Consider the following 14,701-nt stretch of genomic DNA (forward strand, 5'->3'; position numbering starts at 1 on the left):
TCGCGATGATTCCAGCTGGCACGCTCCGCCATGATCGATCATCTGGAGCACGGCGAGGCGCCCGGGCGAACGCAGGCGCAACCCAGCAAGAGGAAGACGTCATGGTAGAGCATTGTTGAATCTAACGAAGAATCCCCGAGTGTCGGATGGTTACCAAGTGCTCAGGACCGCGAGTGTGATTCCTAATGGTGTAGGATTTTGGAATCTAACCTCTGATCCCCAATGATGTGATGGTTATCGGCATCCGGGAAGCAAGCCTACATGGCGCACCGAATCCTCCCAGTCCTCTTTACCGTTATCCAAGCATTGATTCGGGGATAGCGGTCCGTCCACACGATCCTCCGTTCCAGCGACAGCATGGCGTCGCAGTGTCGCTGCGGATTCCCAGGCCGAACGTTGGCGAACGCAGCGGCTGGTCCGAGACTGCGATTCGCCTCTTGTAGTGAACACTCTCGAACTGGGCCAACCGAGCCCTACGAACGGATACGTTGATTCGCCAGCGCACGACGGCGTCAAGGCGCTCGCACGCTCCATGACACGCGCTTTGTCCATGGACTGTATGTACGGACAAAATTGTACCCGCAGGTTCAGCACCGCGCAGTCCGACTGTCGATTCCAGTAGGGATGCTGCACCAGGTTCTCCGTCTGCGAGCAGTGATTCGCATGCGAACAATAGACACACTGCTCTGGTCGAAGGTTGGGCGCAGTAGCAGGCGAATGGCGTGCGGCTGTGTATCGATTCCGCGCGGAGCGCTGCTGCAGGAACATTTGCCGGGTTCAGCGCGCTGGTCAGTACTCTATGCAAAGTTTTAGATGCTGTGCCTGCAGGAAGCAACTTGGCACTTTGTAGCCGACCGCAACGTTCAAGCTATTTTTCATCCTTGCAGAGCAGCAGAAACTGAGGCTTGATCGCAGCGATCAAGCCCCAGTTTCGCCATGTTCGGTTGGTAGGAATGCATCGCTTGCGCGGACGGAAGCTGAGATCTGCGATCCTTTTCCCATCGCCTTCTTCTTTGCATGGTACCCTCGGTGTGTCCTGCGCAGCAGTGACACTCGGTGGAGGTCAAGTGCCCAAATGTATCCGCAATACTTTCTCTACCAACGGCCGTTCTCTGGCACATGAGCGCATGTTTCACTGCACGGTACGTGCCCTGGACGGGTAGAGAAGGTTTCCCTACATGCTTTACTCCGTTTCCGCGCTCGGTGCTGTACCCCAGGATCACAAGCTCTATCTGCGAGATACCCTCGGCGAGTCTTCCGTCAGCTGCGCACGCAAGCGCACGCTGTTCCATTCCATGGAGGATTGTCGGAACGCGATGTTGTTCATGATGAAACAATGAACGGGACGAAAATTCGGGATGGAAATCAAGTCGAGAAACTCCGATCCGACAGCGCTGCCTTCACGCAAAGCGCTGACGCATTCTCCGCCAGAAGCGATCGCCCCGATGACGCAAGCGCGAGTCCAGGGCGCTTTTTCGTGCAAAGAGAAGTGACAGAAGCCGCTGCGAGCAGATCCCGCGACTGGTATCCTACTGCTATAGAATGCAGTTTCGTGGGTATTCAGAAAGACTGGAGAATTTGTTTTTCGACAGCATCGATTATTCGACCCGCCAAGTTCCATCAACTTTCGGGATAGGCTTGAACAGCGGTCGTCAATGCAAGACTGTACGATTTGATCCGCGGTAATCCGGAGCGACGCGCGAGCAGCTGCACCCGCGAGTTGCCGTCGACCAGGAAGACCGTAAAAAACTTGAAGAATGCGTGATTTGAACATGCTACACGTACGAAGGAAAGCCTCATAGAGACCCTTATTGATGAATCCATTAATTTTGTCGCTCATTTTACGAACCATTCTTTGCGAGCTTCCGCGAATCACCACGATTCGCATGACGTAACCGATTCCAGTGATCGAGGGTCATCTGTGCCATTCTGGAAAACAAATGCAACCACGAATCCTAGAACGACGTATGCATCCCTAACCTCTCATTGCCACGCTTTGAATGCCAAGGCTGTACAACTAAAACAAGAGCTGAAAAATACAAAATCGGAAACAGAACGAACAGTTCAATGATCTCCTCGAATCTGAGACACATGGAGGAGCTGGATTTTGGCTTCATTCCATGGCAGTGGCGCCAAACGTGGCTACGCTCCGCCACGCCCCGACCCGCTAAGGCGTACGTCGGCCTCGCGGGAATCCCTTCTATCCTTGGCTTTTCGAATATCGACTCGGCAGATCCCTGCGGTGCCTTTGCAGCGTCCTGATCAACGAGACGCTCTCCAGAGTAGCGGTTTGTGTATACGTATTCGTGGGTTGCTTCATGCTCGGGGGCCCACCTGATGCTGGGGCGCAAAACGTCAACCCCGACTGACGCTGCCGTAGCGCTTCCAGTTTGGCTGAAGCGAGGTCGCTGCGTCGAGGTACGCACCGCAGAAGGACTCTGGGAGAGCGGCACCGTCCAATCCATTCGAGAACGTGACGGTGAGACCTGGATTAAGCTGCGGCTTTTTGGGAAAGAAGCAAGTTATCCGCTTCGTAACGTTCACTTGCGCTGTGGTTCCCAGGAGTTTCCCACACCTATCGAGGACGAACGGAAAAAGACTGAAACCCTAGGGTGCAAAAACGGCACGGTTTCGGTAACCAATGCTCACGCTCCAGAGTGTACGGGCTCGGTGTCGAGTTCGCCACAGAAACCGACACGTCCTTGTTTTGCAGCTGAACTTTTGTCCCAGAGGCGCTCTCCTGGCCCTAACGCTGAAAGCATCCCCGTGCTGGCACCGAATACCCAAAGCCTCGACGAGGTGCTGCTGCAGCGCTCGGACTGGCAAGAAGCTGCAAAAAAACTAGTGGAGTTGTTCGCGCTCAATGACTTCACGCTCTATGCCTCACTGCTGAAGATCGACTTGACAACAGATGCGGTCTGCTTTCAAGTATCACCGTGTCTCGACCGCGTTGACGTGCTGGAACTCATTGTCCACGAGTGTCGGGCGCAGCGCTCACAGCGCCTCAACGCGATATCATTGCCGTCCGCTGGGGTAACTGTGCAACAGCCCGCATTGCCAGAAGCTGTATTCGCAGAGCTGCTCTCGACAGTCACTTTTCTCTGTGATGGCGAGCACCCAGAGACAAAGCACTTGCTTGCCTGCCTGCAGAGGCGCGGAGAACTGCTTGCGACGCTGCAGGCATACATCTGCGAGCGCTTGCATGACTTGGTTGGTGCTGACCGAAAAGCCGCACGCGCACCGCAAGAGGAACGGATGACGAGCCCAGAGAAATCGTCGAGGCTGGTAACCGATGCATCCAGTGGCGCTGCGGAGCATCTGAAAGTACCGCAGACCCTGGGCGATCCCTCTTTCATCGCTTTGAATTTGTTCATTACTGCATCAAATCTTCTCGATACTGCAATCCGTGACCTGGCGAAGGAGCAACGAGCGCTTCCACCTGCGACCTCTGGGCAAGAGCGGAACGCGTCCCTGGCTCGTGGCGTTCTGGAGGCGCTCCTCCCGTCGCCTGCGTTCATGCAAAAGCATCTCGTGACCGTACTCGATTGGGTTGACCTGCTCCAGCAGGAGTCCTCCACGAGTCCGAAAAGCGTCATGGGAGAGCGACTCGCGGAGGAACTCGACGAGCATCTGCGGCTATTGCTGGGTGGCTGGATGCTCATGACCGACTCCGACCTGGCGGCGCTTTCGGTTGTGGTCTCGGATCTGCGGATTGCGCAACACTTCTTCCGTCTCTACTCAGTGGAGAGATTACTTGACTCGCTGAGCCGCAGCGATCAAGAACGACTCCGAGGTGAGACAGATGAGGTCGATCCGGCGCTCTGGGCGATGGTGCGCATCTGGCCTGATCTTGTAGCTGCCCAGGAGCTGTGTTGGTTGCCAAACAGCGGGTACACGCTGCTTCTGCACTGCCAGAAGATCTGCAAGGAGGCCTGGGGCACCAGTTCGGCCCGGCAGCTGGAGCGCTACGGCGCAAGCACCCTCAGGCATCAACTTTTGGAGACCTTCACCCGTCTGTGTTGTGCGGATTCCAAGCTCGTGCTTCGAGCGCTCAGCGAAGCGAGTGCAGTATCGACCTGGGCAGACCTGCTGAGGCGTCTCTGGGAACTGCTGACAGAGGGCCTGCGCGAAGACGACATCGAGGATTCGTCCAGCGACGAGACTCTCACCGAAGACGCCCTTGCACAACAGACGATGCGCGTTGTTCGAGATGCCTTCTTCCCAGCGGTGATGCGCTTTCTGGCCAGCTGCCACATAGCCTGTTTGCGCGAATCGTCCGAGCTGTTTCTGCAACGAGTCTGCAATGCCTTGGGCTTCTCCAGTCGCCGCGGACTCGATCGACTACTGGCGGTTCTCCGGCGACTGCCGCTTGTCGCTGGACGCCTGACCAATACCGACGATCGCGCTGCCTACATGGTGCTCCTCCACGGATTGGAGAATCGGCGACGGGAGGCGTCGGTTGCAGCGGGCTTGCACCCTCTCCACACCAGTGTAGAAGCAGTGGACGTGTCGCAGGAAAGGCCGTCGACAGCACCTGACGCCGCTGAGCCTTCCACTTGTCTCCGACTGCCAGACTGGGACTGGTCCCGTTTGTCCGCTGGAGACTTTGGCGAGCGTAGCTGGTATACGCTGCTCTCCTACCGACTGGCCATTCTCGAGGACAGGAAGCAGCGGATGCTGGATACGGATAACGGGAAACCGTCACCGTTTATCCATTTAACGGCGAACGAGTATCTGGTTCCACCGTCGGTTGCACCAGCACATGCCGATGTGTGTCAGTGCATTGGAGCATGTGTACCCGGTGTCTGCCTGAACAGCACTGTGTGCGTGGAATGCAATCCGGCGACATGCCCAGTTGCTCGGTCGCGGAGCAGTACGGATCCGCAATGTGGCAACATGCGATTCCAGCGACAAGCCTATGCTCCTGTGGAGCTCTTCTTCAGTCCAAACGGCCGAGGTTGTGGTATCCGCAGCCGAGCGCCGCTCAAGAAAGTGACTTTATCGTGGAGTACATGGGTGAAGTGATTGGCCCGACGGAACTTGCTCGCCGGAAGCGCGATCACGCCCTCGAACGACATGTCTATTTCATGACGCTTGACCAGAGCACGTTTCTCGATGCAAGTCGCAAAGGAACCTGGGGTCGGTTTCTGAACCACTCGTGCGAGCCGAACTGCCACACGCAGAAATGGCTCGTGCTTGGCAAAGTTCGCGTCGGTATCTTTGCCAGTCGTGATATCGCGGCTGGCGAGGAGCTCACCTTCGACTACCGAATGGAGAGACGCGCTGCTGCTGCTGCCGCCCCCGAGGAGACGTCGCTGCTGCAGCGGGTATCACCGCGTCGCGACCTGGATCTTAATGAGAGCGACGCTTCTGTTCCGATTCGGTGCCTCTGTCAAGCAGCCTCGTGCAGCGGTTGGATCAGCGGGGGACCCTACGCCAGCGCGCTCGACGAACAACAGGCGATGGATGCGGTTGAGCATCGCCGTGCTGCCTCGTTGCAACGCATTACCGAGCAGATTGCGGGGATCAGAAAAGCCCTAGGGCCTCGGCAGGCAGCACAGACGGCCAAGTGGGTTACCGCGAGTGCTGCAGACAGAATTCACACACTGGCGGTGGCAACGCTCAGTCGAGCACAGGAGACTGCCAAGTGCTTCGACACGTTTGCAGCGAAACGGAGGAACTGGACACGTTGGGACGCCGAACTGCTCTGGGAGGTTTCCGTGCCCTGGCAGAGTCAACAGCAGGGCGACATTGACGACAAATACGCTGAAGCGTATCGTACTCATCGCAAGGAGCCCGAGAACTGTCCACATTTTGCGGAGCTCTATGCAAGGGCCCAAAAGTTCTGGGAAGCTCGAGACTCGGCAAGTGTATCCGCAGCGTCGCCCGCGAACCACTGGGTCGTGATCGCGCTTCAACAGAGTATTCGCGCTTTGTTGAACACTGCTATTGGCCAGCCAGGTTCGTACCATCGCATATGGAGGATCGTGAACGCGGGTTTCACGCTCTTAGATCAGCAGAGGCGTGTACACGTCGTGAACGGACCCGCGAGCATTGCACACGTTCCCGATGATCGCTTCCTGGAACTCTATTGCGAGTCGGAGCAGACACTGCGTGTGGAGCGTGGTGAGAGAGGTCAGCTCCAGGTGTATGGTCCAGTAGCCACGTTGCAGGAGTATCTCGCGAAAAATGTCCCAGAAATACAAGCGCAAAGGTTTTTATGGCATCCAGGCGGTCGGAGCTGTTTCCGGATTTCCGCTGGAATGCAATCTCAAGCTTCTGGTGCGGTCTGGTATCATAACATTGAACCAGTCGATGTGGATTGGTCACTTGCTCAGTATCTGGAGGAATGCGAGCGAATGGCTGCCGCTCAGGTTTAGGAGAGCGCGATCTGGCTTGCTAGGAAATGATACGTACCGGCACTGGACGCTAGTACGCGAAGCTACCCAGGCAATACTTAGGGAAAGCGTGCTCCCCTGGCAAGCGATACTTGTTCGGAAACGAGCCGTCCAGTGCGCTAGATGCCGAGACCTTTACTTTGCTGCAACGCACGCTGGCTAGGTTCCAGATGATAGCGATGCCGCCGAGCGTTGTGGTATCGCGTTAGCATTATTTTGGCGCTATGCAGTTACAATCTGGGCATCGTCTGCTTCGGACTGACCACAACGCCAAAGCGCTTGTCGAGCAGCGTTGAACGGCTGTGGCTGGCAGTAACCCGCGAGAATCCGCGAGCGAAGCAGCGGCCGCTGCTATTGCGGTACCAGGAAACTCGCCAGCGGCGGCGGGTGCTCCTTGGAAGCTGCACTAGTCCTGCTCCCCGTCAGCGGGTCCAGAAGCAAGCCTTCCAAGCGAGAGATGATCACTGGACTCTGGTGCAGCTGGACCGGCTAGTCGATTGAAGAGGCGCCCACCTGCAGATCGTAACCGAGGCCTGGAGCAATGATCCCGTTTGAGGGATGCTTGGTAGAATCCAGTGCACCCGCTACAGGCAGTTAGACGGCTGAAGTACGGCACCAGAGCGGGTCGACGGGACTGTGGAACTCTTGCACCAGAGCAGCCATTGCGCAAACCGGCAGGACTTGCTTCGTTCTACTCTCAGGTCAGACTGAAACGGAACAAGTGCACGAACGCGGGCGTGCACTCTAAATTATGGGTCTCCTCCATTATTGTCGACGCTTGTCTCTAGAGGATTCTTCTGCGACTGCCTCTTTTTCCTCCCTCATAGCTGATGATTTACATACACAGGTTTCTCCTTTGACTCCTATTATGGAATATGCGGTTGAAGCATTTTGACAACAGTGCTTCAGTACTGATTACGCTGCTTCCGGCTGTTTCTTTCGTCTGTCATGCACAAGCGAAATTGCCGTCTCCGCTTCGCTTGCCATTTTCGCCTTCATTGGATGCAGCCAATGTGCGCCCTTAACAACGTTAATATGTGATGATGCTCATATGTTCCCAAATGTCCACCATATCTTGTATTCAAAGCCCTGCTCTGTAGCGAATGAATGCTTGCCTCACAGCTCGGTACTTGCCCTTAACGGGCACAGAAGGTACCCCTCGATGTATCCTACAGTTACTTCGCCCGGTGCCGCACCATAAGATCATGGACTTTGTCGTCACAATGATTTCGGTTAGTACTCTGTCCGTTAGCATCGAAAGTGGACGCTGTTCAATTCGATAGAATATTCGTATAATATGAAATTGTCCATGATGAGAAAAGCACAAGAAGGAGAATATAGACTCGAGATCAAGCCGAGCAATTTCCATGGGTCTACGCTCCCTTCCTGCAGAGTGGTGACGTGCTTTCTTCCAGAAGCGATCGTTTTAGGGACGAAAGTCAGCGTCCAAGACACTTTGCCACCCAAATAGAAGTCAAAAGAGCCTGTGCGAGCGATTCCTGTTGCATGTACCAGCTCCTGTCGCATGCCGAGTCGTCTACGGCTACAAGGAGAATCGGATTTGTCATTCGTGCGGCATCGATTATTTGACGTGAGCAGTTCAGTGAAGTTTCGGCAGGAGGTTTTGAACAAGTATGAAAGACTCGTCGTGCATTTTCTTCCTTCGCCAAGCCAGAGGCGCGAATTACTGCGCCCACAAGTTGCCTTGAAACAGAAAGATCGAGTACATGGACAATGCGTGATTTTAGCGTGCTAAACGTAAAAAGAAAAGGAGAGTGGACGCTCGCGCAAATGAAATGGATAATGATGGCGGTTATTTTACTTACACCTGCTCGACGGTACAGCGAACCATATTCATTCCGATGATGATCCGATTTCAGCAGCCAAGAGTCGAAGAATTTATTCCGCACAGACGACCGAGAATCCTCAACCTACACATGAATTTGTAATCCCTTATTGCCGTTCTCTGAACGGCGACGCTGTACACCTAAAAAGGTACCGGCAAAAACTCGAAAGATCCGAGCAGTCCGAGCAGTTGAGGAATCCATTCTAATCGGGCCTGAGAGCGGAGTGCTATGTGGAAAGGCTTTTCCAGCGTGCGCGACATTGCATTCTAGGAGATTCACAGATGATGGTGCATCAATATCCTCTGAGACTCTTTAGAGTGGTGTTTAGCATTCCGCGCGGGGACGTATACGCGATATAGCCAGCAGAGAGGCGCCAACTGCTCGCTCCGGACTCAGTGGAACCAAACCGTTTCACGAGCATGATGGGCGAATTGATATCCACCCGCAGACGCCTCCTAGCCCTTTCGACCCGCCCACTGATATCGGCTCCAGCTCTTTCCTGGACGATTCGGGTCAAACAAGCTGCTCCACGAAGTTGGATCGCTTCAGCACCTCGCCTCTCGCCTTCAGCACAACATATCGTCTGGTATAGACAGCAGCGCTATACTTTCGGTTCACAAATTCCATGCCTTTATTTCCTCTGGATGGACTCACGTATGCAAGGAGTCCTCGCTCTCGTGCCCTCAGTGCCATTCGTCGTTCTGTCAGCTCTCGGTACTTTTCTGTCGCCGAAGCGCTCCGCCGCCTTATTTCCAGCTCGACTGTCTGAAATGGACGTCCCAGCTCATTCCTGACCTTTTCAAAATGAGCACACCTCTTCGTGTCCCTCGGTGACAACCCTCCCAGAGGAACACGTACTTGCGGGCGAAAGACGACATGCGCCCCGATGTGTCACTGTGTGCTGAACGCTGCACCGATTCGCCCAGTGGAGCGATCGTTACGTTTCGCGATAGAAATCACTCCTTGGATGAGGTTGAACCACGGGCGCTACGGATGAATGGGAAGCAGGCCTAGACCTACAGAATCGGCAACGGCTCGAACGCAAACGGAATGGTGAAATACCACATCGTCCACTCTGAGAACGTTGCAAGACGTGAAGGAATAGCCTTCGATGGTTTGACAAGGTGGTTGGTGCTGTTGTATGCAACCTCTCTACGAGCGAAAGCGAGGCAGCCTGTTGAGTCCGCGGCAGCAAGATTAGATGATGATGATGACGTCGCTCTCCTCGAGCTCGATCAAACATACTGCAGGACCCCGCCGCGAATATCCATGTCGGCTCCGACGGTTTCGTCTCAAGGAGGTCACATCGACTGAAAGAACAAACCGCGGTGTCCCTGTACTTTTTTTTACCGATCGCAGCGTTCCAGGAACTTTATCGTTGCGATTTCAGTGGAACATGTCCGTGACTAGACCAGCACTCTGTTTTGGCGATTGTTTCCCGGTCTTTTCAGAATCACACGAACCAGCTGTTGAGAAACGGAGACGCCCCTGGTGTCTACTGTCTTCGCTTTTGCTCTCCGTACGCTGATCAACGGGTCGATTTTCTACCTGTGACCGCTAATTGCCTTTGAGAAAATCGGTGATTGGCGCGGAGCACACGTACTTGTTTCTTTCAGTGTGCCGCAACCGTCTGAGCACTGTGGTATGACTGATCTGAACGATGAATGCAGTCCTCCTTGCACTGTTCAGTAAAGAACATATCCGAGAGGAAATCCGTCCACGATCCATGCAGTACAATGCATCGTGATTTCGATGTCCTGCTATACAGTCCTAACAAGCATTCGATTCCACGCAGCGGGGGGTTGGAACAGAACTGAGTTGAGAAGTAGAAACAGTCCGCCACTGCGCAGACAGAGGCTTCTGTCAATTCGCAATAGTACTACTATAAGTTGTATTCGCGATGGCAGCGAATTCTTCTTCCGACACGCGCGGAACACGAACTGCGGCTTGTCGTCGAGCATTAGATGGGTAACCGGGCTTCTGCCCTGTCGCTTAGAAACACTTGTTAAGATTTCTAGGAATATCGCGGACGCGCTCGTCATGTACGACCCGAGAGGCCTCGCAAAGCCACGCGACAGAGCGAGATTTGCCGCTCGCCACGATGCCTCGTTCCATTATTCGCACCAGAGATAGCTTTACGTTCGATGTTTTGCCCGGTTTAGAAGACTTTGACAAGGTCGGAGACAAACGTGTGGCAGAACTGAATACTCGTGACGAGCGAAGGCTTTGCCACTGTAAAAGATACCCCTTGTTTGGTATGCGTGTCCTTTAACCATCGCTTTCCAACAATATCGACGCACGATTGGCCCTTGCCCCGGAGACTGAAGCTCATTGGCGATCAGCTGGCGGGGGATACGCTTGGGAATTCGCTCGAGAGTGGAAAATGTTGAATAGAAACTGCGCGATTCGGAATCATGATCTCGAGATCTTCAATGACTGCCATCAGCGATCTATCTCTTTGCTTTGAAGAAAGCCCTGTAAAAAGATAGGGCGGCAGAGATGAGGTACTTGTAGACAATGAATCCCCGATTCATCACGTATTGGCTGCGACATAAATTGACACAGGTCATTCAGTCTGTTGATCTACAAGCCCGTCAAAGGAGGATGCCGACATGTGAAAGCGTTTTCGTAAATTCTAATGGGCCAAGGCAAATTTTGCGCAAAGGCATGAGCGCATCTCATGAATGAGCATATAAGCTAGTGCATTCGCACATAGAGCTATTGAATACCTGCAGCGTCGCATTTAGACCGCCATGCTGCGTCTCAGGGAAGCAAGTTCATCCTCGTTTGCTTGAGGTGCATGAGACCGTCCGGAAGCTGCTTCCCCAGCTACTGTGGAACGCGGTAGCGGATCACGTGGTACAGGTGGCGCGCGTGTTGCCAGTTCCATTTCAGGAGACCACTTCGATTCACCAAGCCAAGGCGCATTCCTAGAGGATTCCTCCACAGGTTCTTCATGATCCTGGAGATACACGGGAACGGAACCTTTTTCTGTACGCATCATTTGGTCCTGTGCCATTTCCGACTCGAGGGAGTCAAGCTCAGCTAAAAGCTCCACATCGTCAAATTCGGCGTCAACGTGGTAGGAACGTCCGAGAACCTCTTGCACCTCGTCTGTATCCTGAAGCACGTCTGCAAGCTCATATGCAGCGTCCTCAAGACGGTCCACGTTCGTATGTTTGAGCTGCTTTGCAAGCTGCTTCCGCGAGACTCGCATTTGCTGCTCAGACTCTCGCGCCATACGGAGGTTTTCGTTCGCAAACTGTACCTGATCCATTGTTAGCGTTTGGTTTGTGTAGACCCCCATTTGGTTTTCGAGCATTTTCCGATGTTTCAAGCAGAGCAGGGCGCGTGCTTCGGCCGTGCGGTAGGCAGCGCTTCCCTTTGGTGCCGTCCGCATCTGCTGCCGACAACGAAAGAGCTCCTTCTCTATCGTCTCCAGCTTGCCTCGAACCAGCTCGCTGCGGCTATTCAGACGACTCTGGTATTCCTCTTGTGTTATAGGAGGTGCCTTCTTTTTCCAGAACATATCGAACAATGTTTGTTACCGCCGAGAGTATAAGCGACAAGTGCTACTGCTGTCGAGCTGAAGGCAGAAGTGCGCGCACGCGTGCGTGTCTCGGCTATGCGGCCAAAACAGACAGCACCTGAGATCTGTAACGTGCCGTGCGCAATCCGCATAAATCACTCGTGAGGCAGTTTCCTGTTCACTATCACGGGTGTGATCCATTTTTTCGGTACAGTTGGAGTGCATCTTGCTTCACGATACCATGCAGCAGTGACAGTGATGATGATGATCATGATGATGATGATGATGATGATGAATTCCCATGAACCTCCGGTGATGATTCTCGGTAAAAATGCTCGACGTCTTCCTAGCAATGCAAGCTGTGTTCATGTATATCCTTTCACCTGAATTGTGTGCCAGCTCTAAGCTCATGTCATTAAATGCTTGCTCGCACTTTTTAGCAGATGCGTTCGATATACGTTCATTTCTACGAAAAGAAACTGTAACGGAAAGATAAGAATACGGATCTCAGGGATTTCAATTGGTCGCTATTGCCGATTGCCTGAGAAAACAAAAAAATCCTGTCCTTGCCGACCATCGAGCGACGGGGAGCATTTTACGACGACTACGGAGAAGAAAAGGGGGCATATGCCAGATGAGATGTTCGTCCCACGGGATGATGACGAGCCTGTCGTTGCACAGAGGCTGCGAGCTCGGAGAATCCCTGCATTGATGAGCACCATCAGCGTCAATACAGGCAACAAGCTCATGAACGGAAACCTCAATGCCCCCATCAGTATCAAAAGATATGCGGTGCCGAAGACGAGACCATCGGAGCTGACTCGCGCAAACTTTGTAAGGCAGCATCCCAGGCTCGAAGTGTGCAGGGGGAGGCTGAAACCGACGATAGGGAACCGGTCGCAAAAAGGCTGGGAGGCGTATGCGAGCGGTCGTATAAATGTTTACCCTTCCTTGTCGACGAACGTTTTCGTTTTGAGATCATACTCATATTGACTATTTCGACACCAGTATCACTCATGAATCGCTCAGCAAAATCATACGCGTTTTCTACAGATATGGCGCATCAACCGTCCGGGAGTGCTGAACAGCACCACGCCTGTCCCGCCTCTGGATGAGAATCATTCAATCACGCCACGCATGACAGCCGATTCTTCCCAAGTCTGATTCGCCAGCGCTCGGGGACAACGCTCACACGGTATGCTGAACGATTTTCACATAGTTTCGCGCGACCCAAGCCTGCTGGACGCTTCGGCAGCTCGGCACATCTCCGGATGCTGATAAAGGCGTTGATGTCTCAGAGCAGCAAAAAAGGATCGCACGCATCGCTCCCGGCAGAAGAATCAATCCGTCACAGTCCGATCGCCTCGCACTGCGGCGTCTGCCATAGTCTGGTAAACTCGGCTTGCCCCGTTTCGGGCACCCAGCTCACTTCTATGCTCGTCTTTACTCCCTGTTCCAGCGTGCACCAGTGCTCGTGGTGCGCGTGCGTCATCCTAAACGCGTCGATGGATACCGCACAGAACCGAGACATGCACTCACACTGCGCTCTCGTCCACAGGGCACGAGTGCGGCCTCTGCACACAACAGCACATCCAGCGCTATAGGAAGCACCGAAGTGACGCGCATGATCGGTCGCTTCCATTTCGAGCGCACTGCACGAGCAGCTGAATACACGCTGCGTGCCGCCGTACAAAAGCGTCGTGGACGACGCGAGCGCGGTCCCAGGTACGCCCGCCACCGGTCTCCCGCATGTGGGACTCGGGCCTGCACTGGCTCTCCGAATGAAGCCTACAAAGCGTGACCCCCGCCTTGATACGGTGCGGGGCGCATCGAGACGCGCGCTGGCGCCTTCGTGACGCTGGCTCGTAGGCCCTCTGGCACACGTATTGCCCAGCCGCACATAGCACCGAGCACTGGAATCGCTGCGCAGCTTGATATGCGTTCTGTGCAGGTCTTTGGATACGTCCCGTCGATGTGGAAGCACCGCGACGGCCACGAGTGCCTTCGGTGTGAGACCCATGCGCATGCCAAAGGCTCTCTCTCCAACCACGATGAACGCTTCGCCGCGAGTCTCGCTGCTCGATTCAGGGCTCAGACTGGCAATATGCACGTAGACTGGTATTCCGTCGGTCTCCATGGTACCAGGAACCTGCTTTCCGTTTCCTCACTGTGAGCAGGCAACCCTGAACATGCTTCGTTCGTGCTCTTAGCAGCGTTGTCCACAGAGACCAGCGGTCGCTCTCTGCGCAGACTATGCAGTACACTGCAAGATTGTCGACCGCGACGCAGAGGAACTCTCGGCGACGCATATGGTGGCTGTCCCAGGTGGTCGCTAGAGGAGGCTGGGGCGCTCGCATTCGGAGAGCAAGGGCGCTTTTCTCTCGCGGAACCTGTTCATGCTGAGGCTGTAGCACAAGGTGCGAGGAGGGCACGTACCACGTTTCAACCAACCCGTGGGTACGATGTCCGTCGGTATCAGGCTGCCAGCAATACGATGAGCTTTGAGGATCGGGATCGACTTGTGCGCTCTCAGTGACGTTTCCTCGGAACTCGCGACCACCTCGATCGCTTTCGGCACCAGAAGCTCCTCATTGACCTTCTTCGATATGCGAAGCATTCTCTCCATGTGTCCCGACTTTTCTCAACCAGGAACCTGAGGGTTTATCGCGCCGGCTGCGCGTTGCTTCTATTGCATATTTGCTCGATGGACACGCTGCTGGTGTCTTTTTGCGGCAATACCAAGGTGAAACAGTCATATAATTCAGCGCGGGATCCAACACAAAATTCTTCTACTTTTTACGCCGGTCTGATCGCACCGTGTGCTACAGGCAAGAGCGGAACGCTCTAACAGACGAAAGCTTATGGATGATTCCGGGTCCTCTACATACATACGCCTGCTTTATGTCGCGCAAAACCAGTGCCCAACC

At 54.3% G+C, this 14,701-nt stretch overlaps 2 protein-coding genes and 1 non-coding gene across 3 annotated transcripts, besides 1 other annotated feature; 1 reads left to right on the top strand and 2 right to left on the bottom strand.

The window, feature by feature from the left end:
- Positions 1 to 8: part of a sequence feature (repetitive element) that runs on past the window's edge.
- Positions 9 to 4,790: 4,782 nt separating this feature from the next.
- On the top strand, positions 4,791 to 6,380 carry CYME_CML152C (hypothetical protein, conserved; the record flags this gene model as incomplete). The annotated part of the gene is made up of 1 exon (XM_005536736.1): positions 4,791 to 6,380. The coding sequence occupies one exon, from the start codon at positions 4,791 to 4,793 to the stop codon at positions 6,378 to 6,380; it is 1,590 nt and encodes a 529-aa protein (XP_005536793.1).
- A 4,608-nt stretch (positions 6,381 to 10,988) lies between these two features.
- On the bottom strand, positions 10,989 to 11,774 carry CYME_CML153C (hypothetical protein; the record flags this gene model as incomplete). Its single annotated transcript, XM_005536737.1, has 1 exon — positions 10,989 to 11,774. The coding sequence occupies one exon, from the start codon at positions 11,772 to 11,774 to the stop codon at positions 10,989 to 10,991; it is 786 nt and encodes a 261-aa protein (XP_005536794.1).
- A 934-nt stretch (positions 11,775 to 12,708) lies between these two features.
- CYME_CML154T lies at positions 12,709 to 14,503 on the bottom strand. Its single transcript, XR_002461415.1, has one exon. It is a non-coding gene; the product is annotated as a hypothetical transcript (transcript).
- Between the last annotated feature and the right edge of the window lie 198 nt (positions 14,504 to 14,701).

This window comes from Cyanidioschyzon merolae, chromosome 12 (genome assembly GCF_000091205.1).
Source record: "Cyanidioschyzon merolae strain 10D DNA, chromosome 12, complete genome".
Lineage (NCBI taxonomy): Eukaryota > Rhodophyta > Bangiophyceae > Cyanidiales > Cyanidiaceae > Cyanidioschyzon > Cyanidioschyzon merolae.